The sequence below is a fragment of the Centruroides sculpturatus genome, unplaced genomic scaffold, assembly GCF_000671375.1.
Source record: "Centruroides sculpturatus isolate CEXI.00-Female unplaced genomic scaffold, Cexi_2.0 scaffold87, whole genome shotgun sequence".
In the NCBI taxonomy this organism is placed as follows: domain Eukaryota; kingdom Metazoa; phylum Arthropoda; class Arachnida; order Scorpiones; family Buthidae; genus Centruroides; species Centruroides sculpturatus.
The window spans coordinates 952915-963337 of NW_019384414.1; the positions used below are offsets into that span (position 1 = coordinate 952915).

At 30.0% G+C, this 10423-nt stretch overlaps 1 protein-coding gene across 3 annotated transcripts in view; it reads right to left on the reverse strand.

The window, feature by feature from the left end:
- Window positions 1-22: 22 nt before the first annotated feature.
- The window catches only part of LOC111619141 (armadillo repeat-containing protein gudu-like), a 33171-nt gene continuing 22770 nt past the window's right edge, over window positions 23-10423 (reverse strand). For all 3 annotated transcript variants that reach the window (XM_023360815.1, XM_023360814.1, XM_023360813.1), the window contains exons 11-20: window positions 2305-2451; window positions 2015-2224; window positions 1684-1926; window positions 1505-1615; window positions 1218-1442; window positions 966-1147; window positions 781-895; window positions 529-717; window positions 233-454; window positions 23-164 (exon numbers count right to left, since the gene is read on the reverse strand). In XM_023360815.1, coding sequence (XP_023216583.1) covers window positions 48-164; window positions 233-454; window positions 529-717; window positions 781-895; window positions 966-1147; window positions 1218-1442; window positions 1505-1615; window positions 1684-1926; window positions 2015-2224; window positions 2305-2451 — 1761 coding nt within the window. In that variant the 3' untranslated portion in view covers window positions 23-47. The remainder of the gene's footprint in view (window positions 165-232; window positions 455-528; window positions 718-780; window positions 896-965; window positions 1148-1217; window positions 1443-1504; window positions 1616-1683; window positions 1927-2014; window positions 2225-2304; window positions 2452-10423) is intronic.

Here is a 10423-nt window from a genome sequence, read left to right on the forward strand (position 1 = left end):
AATTTTGACTTTTAATAAAACATGTTTTACCTACAGTGAAGTTATTCTCAGAATTTTAATTTAAGCTCTTCTGTTTTTATTGCAAGTGCTCGGATGTTGAATAAACAGTCTGCAGCTTCTTCTTGCATTTTCCTGTTTGTCGAAGCTATCTTTTTGATGAGATGCTAAAGATATAAGTGAATAAGTTAAGGAAGAAACCATTAATGATACTTATTAATTCTACAATGCTTACACGAACTGCTCCGTCGTTATGCATTGTTATGCAGTTAGCTGGTTCTAACGATAACTGATAAAGAGCTGTAACTGCTTGACATTGAATGTCTTCAATATTTGACTGTAGGAAGGTAACTAATGGTGAAACTACACCTTGACTTCCAAATTTAACTCTGTTATCTTTCCATGAACAGCAGGCAGCAATGGCTCCAGCTAAATGTTGCTGCAAGTGGATGTCAGACTGAAATATAAAGAGAATCAGCATTGATTATTTTTGTACCTCTATTATTATTATTATTATTATAATATATTCACCATATGACAGAGTTGTGATAAAAGATTGACAATCCCATAATCTGTCATTACAGCCAAATTTTGTTCATCTCTAGCCACTTCGCTAATCAGAGCACATACTGCTGTTAGAAGTTTTGTATTATTAGAGTTTAGAAGACTGACAAGCTGCTCCAGACCTCCAACAAAGCTGTTGACGATGCGTCCAGAATCCTAGAAAGATTGTTGGTGAGAAAATACTTTTTAGTGAACTGCAAATTAATTTAAATATTTTACTTTTGCATTACGTATACAAGGGCAGAGTGCCCAAGCAGCACTTATTTGAACTTCGGGACTTTTGTTATTAAGTTGCGACCACAGTAATCGCACACCATCCAATTCTTCTATAGCTCTAAGATGTATACAATTTATTTGTACGCCAAAGTTAAAATCATATAGTTCAAATGGAAACATATGCTCACTTCATTCCTTCTTCGTTGACAGCACAAGTGCCGACAGCTTGAGTGACATTTACAAGAAGTGTCTGATTTGTTCTTGTTAGAAGCTGTACCATCAATTCTATTCCACCAGCATCCTGAATTTCTTTACTGTTAGCTGGTAATTTGGCACAGAGTCCAAGTCCTCCAACAACATTGATTAAGACCTGTAAACAAATGTTTGTTTAAAATAATCTTTGAATCTTACATTTTTAGCTGTTTCTCAGATTTTCTTACAGCTTCCGGTTGATTCTGAAGAAGATCGACTAAGACGTTAATTACGCTTAATTCTTGTAATTTTACAACATTTTTCATACTGAGAGCACATTTCCATATGGCTCCCGTTACGGCTGCAACTAATTCTTTCTTATCTTTGTTTTCCGGATCCGCAATTAGTTTAACTAATTGTTTTAATCCATCTTGTTTTCCAAGTAATTCTCTTGATTCTTCATCCTCGGCACACTATTGTAAATTTCATTTTAATGTATAATTTAAATAGCAATTTCAAAAAATTTGAAACTTACTTTGAATATTGCAGAAGCACAAAGTTTTTGAAGTTCAATATTTGGTTTATTTAGATGAATAAGGATGTCGTCTAAAAGTCCTTCTGTGCAAATTGCCTGTTGGAAGCTTTTCTGAAATTGTTAATAGAAGTATTTTAATGTTTCTATGTTGAATATTAAACACGTGTGATTAAAATTACCTGAGAAGCACACTGTTGTATCATTCCAATAACTGGAATGAGAATATTGATATGCCGACATTTAATTAAACGGCCTAACAGAGGTACAACTCCGTAACTCGTAACGAGTCTCTTATTTTTTCCGGATCGACAGAGATTCCACAGTGCTAAAGCACCACATCTTGCACCTTCTAACTCTAGTTGGTCTATTGGTTTTGGCTTTTCTGTTCTTAATACTTGATTGGAGACATCTAATAGTTCAATCTACAAATTATTACAAAATGAGAATGGTTTTTAATTTAAACTTGACCCGAATAATGTAATTGAATGGATTTTTCATAAATATGCTTACTAAGTACGGTATTCCTCCTCCTTTTCGGACTATTATTGCAGAACGGTGACAATGGACCACGTTCGCGATAGTTTCAGCCAATAAGCAACGCAATTCTAAACTGGGTTCTGATAATATTTTGACCATAGAATCTAATCCACCTAAACAAATAATCGAATGTCTCATGGCAGGATTAGAAGCGATCTCGCGAAGGACTTTTAATGCTCCTATCTTTAGAAATATAAATAATGTTTTACTCAAAGTAGAATCTGTTTTGATTACTTTATGAGTAAGATAAAATTATTATATACCTGGCAACGTAAAACATCTGTTTCTAGTAAGTTAAGTAACAAAGTTATACAGTTGGAATCTTCTATGACTTTTTGATTAGCTGGAAGGTGCACATCACACTCTTGAAGCAAGCAAAGTGATAAAACAGTATTTGTGCAATCTCCAAACTGAAAATAAATATTTTAGATTGAGCATCAAACTTTTTTACACATTACTCAAGATTTGTATCATTTCTAATAATTGAAAAGTGCTTAAGTTAATTCTACTACTGTTGTTAATATCCGGAGCTGAAGTAAATCCAGGTCCTTTGCAGAAAACACCAACTAAGAGAAGTAGACCAACTCTAAATCGTCAGAAGCAATTAACTACTAACGCAAATCTATCGGAATTGGAGACAAACCTTATTACTGATTACACAGAAATAAGAACAACTGAACCTCAAACTCAAGCAAGTGAGAAACTTAATGTAAACTCTCCGTTAGAACTAATATCTACAAAAGTGGCAGACATTTCGACAACAGACTCGTGGCTAAAAATATTAGACCTAATTACCACCGGTAACGATAAAATGGTGAATCAGTTTTCGTTAATCCAAGAGGAAATTAATACCATTTATAGTGAAATAAATAATTTTAAAAATCAATTGCAACTGGTTAATAATAGGAGATCTTAACTCCCGAATTTCTTAAAAGATGGACTTGGAATATAAAGGACCTAATATGTCGATTCGAAACATTCGAGAATCTAAAGACAAAAAATATAATAAACTAGGAATTCAATTACTAAATCATACACAACAACAACTATATATTCCGAATTTTACGATGGTTTAGCTGTTTTATATGTTGATTTAGCGAACGTCCCTTCAATCCGAAAAAATTCAGAACAAGTATTTATAAAAAATGGATAGGGAAAACAGGTTAGCAACCCTTTCTAAGAAGGTAGAAATGTTGGAACACAATATAAACTATTTCAGATGCTTTTTGAGAGAAGAACATACTCCAATTACCCTTAAATTAAAAAGAACAATAAAAGATATAATACCAAAACATATGATTTGGAAAATTGAAAGAAAAATTATAAAAGCTGTAATCAGGAGTAAAATTAAAAAATGGAATAATTTAAAATACCAATTAAGAAAAGTATTACATTGGTACAATTATAAAGAAAAGCTGTACAAAGGAATTGCTAATAAATATAAATACAAAAACANTATATGGGTTAACGATTTAATCATTAACAAAACAAACATAGAAATTCCTAAATATATAAAACAATTCCTAGCTCTAGGTATAGACTTTAACATACCTATAGATAAAATAACAATTGATTTAATAGCCAATATAGACAAAAGTATAAAGGATCTACCTATTAAAAAAGAGAAGAAAAGTAATCTAATAGGTTCTGTCATTAATGACATAAAACAAATACCCCAAAAAAACAAGTTTAAAGTAAATAAATATAAAACAAATTTAGATAAAACTATTAAATTTTTAAAAACTAATAATTTTTCTATTGTAAAAGCTGATAAAACAAAACAACTCATAATAATAGAAAACAATGATTTAGAAAATAAAACAAAAGAACAAATTAACAACAAACAATATATAAAATTAGATAATAATCCGTATGAAAAAATATAAAAGAACAAATTAACAACGAACAATATATCAAGTTAGATAATAATCCGTATGAAAAAATAAAAAAGATGTAACAAAAATAGTTAAAGATATGTATTTGAATAATAAAATTAATGAAATGGATAAAAATAATAGAATCCAAACACTAAATATACGGTTAAAAACACATAAAAAGAAAAATACAGACCCATAGTAGATTTCAGGTACTCTGTACAATTTAGAAAATTATATTAAAAAACAATTGAAAAATATTGAGGGATCCACAAATACTATAAAAAATGCTGATGAAGTTATTAATATAATTCAAAAAGAAAAAACAGACACATTAATTAGTTTAGACACAAAAAAGATGTACCCAAACATAAAATGGGAATTAACTGAAAAAGCCTAATCCAATTAAAAACAAGCCAAACATTAATGAACCTTATAAAAGAAATTATTTTGAAGCCTGTAACAATTTTTATACACAAACAGATGGGGTCAAATATGGGGCCAAAATCAGCTGAAATAGTAATGAAAGATATTGATAAAAAAAATAGAAAACATTTCCGGTGTAAAAACCGTAATGAGGTATGTGGATGATTACTTATTGATATAACAAATGAGAAGATAATTTTAAATACAATAAATAATATAAACCAAGATATAAAATTAGAAAAATATAATAAAATTAATTTTTTGGATATCACTATAACAAAGGAAAACGAGAAATTTTCATTTAAAACGTATAAAAAACCATCTAATGTAAATAATAAAATTAATTTTTTGGATATAACTATAACAAAGGAAAACGAGAAATTTTCATTTAAAACGTATAAAAAACCATCTAATGTAAATAAAACAATCAGTTATTACTCATGTATCACAGAAGCTATAAAAAAGAAAAGAATACATATATGATGGAATTAAAGATATATACAATCACTATCAGCAAAAATGAACGCAAAACTAAATTAAACGAATTAGATTATAAATTCATCCTCAATAGTTATCCAAAAAGAGTTTTAAAAATTTGACATACACAATATTACAAAAATAGGTTTAATATAAAAAAGATAAAAATTACAAAGCCTTCCCTTACATAACTAATATTTATGATAATTGTTCTAAATTTCTAAAAAAGGACAATATAGTTTTGACCCCATCTTTGACCAATAAAAGCTCACATAAAATTCATAAGGATAAACTAGGAAAATACAAAACCAAAGTTGATAAATTGAAAAAACTGGAATAGTTTATAAAATTGTAACCGTCAAAATCCAAGAAATTATATAGGAGAAATGGGTCGGACTTTAGAATTAAGCATTAAAGAGCGTGAAGCTGCCATAAGATTAAAACATAATAATTCTCCTTGGTTTAACCAATCAAAAATAGTAACTGTCAAATAGATAGAAATAATATTAAAATCCTACACTGTGAGAAAAATATATATAAACGTAAATTCAAAGAACNGGTTATCCGAACAATACCAGTCCCCAATTGATTCGGATAAACGACGCTCTACTGTACATACATAATGGAATTAAAAAAGATATACACAACAACGACCCGACAATAGAATTTAATGAATTAGATCATAAATTCATCCTCGATAGTTATCCAAGAGAAATGTTAAAAATTTGGCGCACACAATATTACAAAAACAGATTTAATATAAAAAATAAAAATGAGGGGAAAAAATTACAAAGCCTTCCCTTACATAACTAATATTTACGATAACTGTTCAAAACTTTTAAACAAAGATAATGTGATTTTGGCCCCATCTTCGACTAATAAAATTTCAGAGACTATTCGTAAAATAGGAAAACATAAAACTGGCACTGTCAGAATCCGAAAGAATACGTAGGGGAAACAGGAAGGACATTAGAATTACGTATGAAAGAACATGAAGCTCCATAAGACTAAAAAGTTACTATATAATTTATACGTTATAAGGTAGCAAGCGGTGCCTCTTTTACAATACCCTTTGAGTAATTTTATAAGATGGTAAAAATATTGTAAACGGGACTAAAAGTACCGTATAAGTGTGAAAATTAGATCATACGAAACTCAAGGAAACTCTCAAGGTATTACGAAATGTGTTTTGAATTTGTTGTAACATTATCTAGCTAGTAAATTAACCTAGCTCGAAATGCATCTGTAAAAAACAATAAAAGGAGTTTATAACCCGAATTGGCTGCGAGGTAGTCTACCGGAAAGATTTCTTCGGACTGAAGAGACGTTCACTAAATCAACAACTATATATATTAAATGGGAGAATAAGAAAAGATTATCCATCAGAATTTACTTGTGTAACTAATTCCATATTCGACATGACAATATGCTCCGAATTACTAACAGATCAGTGCACAGAAATTCGAGTATTAAATTGCGATCTAGCATATCGTTTTCCAGTTAGAACTACTATTGAAGTGGCAAAAAGTCAGGTTTATAAAAGCAACTCCTTACCAAAAAACTTACTACCAAAACAAAGGAGAACAAATCCTTATACAATTTAGGAAATTTTCCTCAACTGGAACACTTAATAATTACAAAAAATTATAAACAGTATATTTTAATTTATTAAAATTCTTCAAAAATGTACAACAGCCGATGATTACAAATAAAAATAACGAAATCTTTTTGACTGCAATACAAAGATTACGGAAAAAGGATCCAGAACGACATTCGTGTATAGAGTCTCCATCTTGGTCTCTTTATTTTAAAATATTTCCTGTTATTGATAAACTACCAATTATGGAGCTAACAAATCCGAAAAATGAAATTTTAGATCCTGTGTTCACTTACGAAGACCTGGTAGACTCAATTAACAAATTGAAATCAAAATTTCCATTTATAGAACGAACATAGTCCGTGGCGATCAAACTTACCCAGAAATAACAATAAACCGTGGAATACTCCAACGAGAAATATTCAACAATTTAGAGACCGATTGGCAATACGGTTATACACTAATGATCGAATCAGCCTTGTCGCAATTAATAATAAAGGATCAGAATTCATTGATGAAATCGGTTTACCATCCTTGGTATCTAAGTACCCTACAAACTCCAACATTATATGAACATGAAAAGGCTATTACTTCAAATTAGACTCAACAAATATTCACTATTCATCAACAATACTTATATATATTTTACTAAAGAACATTGTTATTGGTGCAATTCCAGTGTTAATTACAATATATTAATTAATTTTAATTAATTATTGTCATATTATTATGTAAGACTTATAATACTACTATTGTATTTAAAGAAATGTATTTACGAATAATGGTTAAATACTATATGTAAACTTAAATATTGTTATAAAAATAACCCCCTGTAACAAGGTTCTCCTTAAAACAAATAAATTTTGTTGTTATATTTATTTTAGATTTAAAATAATATTTTATAAAAGAAGGCAGATTCAACAGAAAACTGGAAAAGTTCCATTAAAAGTTGAAAGGGTGAGCAATAGCATAATTTTGACACGCGTCAGAGGTAACCAATTTGCAACAATTGGTGCATGAGAACAAGACAATAGACCAATAAAATGGAATCTAACTGCTGGAGAGGTTCCGTAATAATATGGCGGCATCTGTCCAGCAGTGCACGAAGGAATAATCGTGTAGGTTTTGAAGAAATCCGGTTTTTGAAAAAAACCGATCGACATCCATCTGTATATGCAGCTTCAGCATGGAGACAACTGCACGAGTTGCACTCAGGTGTATGAGTAGAGTTCTAAGTTTCAAAAACAGTCACAGGTTTTCGGAAGATCCTCTGTGGTTGGGATATGCCCTGGAGAATCTTCCACACATTTCATCCATTTCATAAACAAAGAAGTGAGAACAACTTTACTAAACAAAACAAAATAGGAATTTGTAATCCAGACTTCTCATGCAATGTCTTACTTTCTAAAAGTACAGTTTTTAGAAATATCTGGATCATTGGAAGTATTCAATGATAACTTGATCTAAATAAATTGGAATTAATTCCTTGCCCACTCAAAAGGAGATGTGGCCTCCTCAGTCTTAGCCAAAGCCTTAAGTTAATGGTCATAACAAGTCTTCTTAGTGCCCAAGGGTAGTGTGCAAAAACAAAGATTTGAGAACACACGACTATCCATTTGTTTCGTCACAAATTTTTTGGCATTTTCTAATTTATGATTTTATTTTAGTAACCTATACTGTAACATTTTTTAATGAGTGTGCACGAAGCTGAAGCAAGGAAATGCCTCCTCACAAATGCTTTTCCTTGTAGTAAAAGTGAAGAAATTTATTGCAATAACTAGCTTTTGTGTTTATTTAAATCTATATAAAACTATACATAAATACCTATTTAACTTTTCCCAATTTATTGGCTCTATATGTTCCAAAATTCAAAAGTTACAACATTCGACTAGAAATACATAACTTGAAAGTTTGACTAGATAAATATGTCCGTTCACAAATACAGTCGACCCCCCTAACAGACTGTTGATAATTCCGTTTTATATGAATTCCCTGTTGTACGAGTCACTTAGATTTTACAAATACGTGAGCCGTTCACAGCCCGGCACACGTATTTGTAAAATCTAAGTGACTCGTACAACATGGAATTCTTATAAAACGGAATTATCAACAGTGTTATAGGGAGGTCGACTTGTATAGTATTACAGTAATAAAATACTACTATAGTAACAAGAAATGCATTAACTTTTATTATTGTAGTAGTAGATTAGATTAGTTACGCTATTGTTTACTAAGACAATTTTCAAGAGTAACAGACTACAGTAACTACTATTACAATAACAAAAAAAAATTCTAGTAAATGTCATATACTGCAAATGTACAGTACAGGATGTGCGTAATTATAATTTCTCTACTCAGACCACGCTGTATTTGCATACCCATAAGCGGATTGCTACCAAAATTTGCATACAGACTACCCAAAGGGTGGGAAAAAGGATTTTACAAAAAAAAAATTAATTCAAAAAACTTCCGCTAGGAGATGCATTACAGGAAAATACACAAAACAATAGTAAAAATACAATAAAAATGCATTTATTCGTTCCACCCTTAATACAGAGGCATGCCCCTTACTGATATAAGGTACGTTGTTTAATGTGTGCCCTATTTTTAAGGTGTAAAAATTCGGAGGCAATGAACAGAAGATAAACAGCTGACTTTATTCGTAATGCTTTAAATAAAAAATTAAGATGCCACTTTAATGTTGGTCTTCGTTATCTATTGTGTTTTGTTTCGTACCCTTTGCGTAGTCTGTACGCAAATTTCGGTGACGATCCGCTTATTTGTTGCAGCTACAGGGGGGTCTGAATAATTAAAGTTTAATTATGGCCACCCTGCAGTTTCCACCACTGTATTTGTAAACCAATAATGATAGACAGATCAATTGCTTCATTACAGTAAATTTTTATTGTAATACTACTTTATCAATGCATACTTTAGTCAATTTAAAGTACTCGTTACTGTAATAGTAAGTTATATTATTCAATTACTGTAATATTTGTGTAACAACTTTGTAACAATTAATAGCATTAGTTAACGCAATAGAACAACAATAATGACAGTATAAATTACAAATTATTGTTGCTGGAGTGGCATAATTACTATAATTCTTTAATTAAATATGTATTTTTGGGGGTTTATTATATTTTTTATCAGTCAAAATACGTACTAAATTCGTACAGATGTCGAGTGTTACTACACTCGTATCAGAATTGTGCTACTATAGCAACAAATTAACTTGTTTATCTTCTACAGAGCAACTAATAAGTGTAAACTTTTTAAGTGTGATTGATGCTATTGTTAACACATTAACAGCCCTTGAATTACTTGTTTGTGCTACAATAACAATATAATTTACATAAATTGTAAATGTTTATTGTTGTAGTAGTAAAGATATCGTCGTTTTATTTAATTAAATTTTATTATTTCTTTTTAATTGGCTGCAATTTTCAAATTGCAGGCGTATACATGCCCACTGTCGTCTATCTGTCTGTCCTTCGTTAAACTAGAGAACGGAGTTATATAGATGAAAATCGAGAACAGATATATACAAAGCTTAGGGGCTGATTATGCCCCTAAATGTTTATCATATGGCTTTTTATTTATTTATTTATTTTATTTTTAATTAGTTTTGTCGTTACTAAATTCGTAGAGGATGCGGTGGGATGTAGTAGGATGTCGAGTGTTACTATAGCAGAACCTATGCTACTATAGCAACAAATTGTCTTGTTTATCTTCTCTAACATCCTTTAATAACAATCTTTTCAAGGATTGTAACTAAATTATAATTTTTTTTTCTTTTAATTATTAATGAATTCTATATGTTTATGGTGCATAATTTCATTTTTTAAAAATAATTTTTATGTCAGAATTATTAACTTTAATTGGATTTTTCCATTAAAATAACTTTACTTTACAATCAAAACCTCTTTGGTTTGTTGAATTTTTAATGGATTAATGGAAGGAATTTTCTCTTTAAAAACAAGAGGAAAAAAAAAACATTTAATTCTT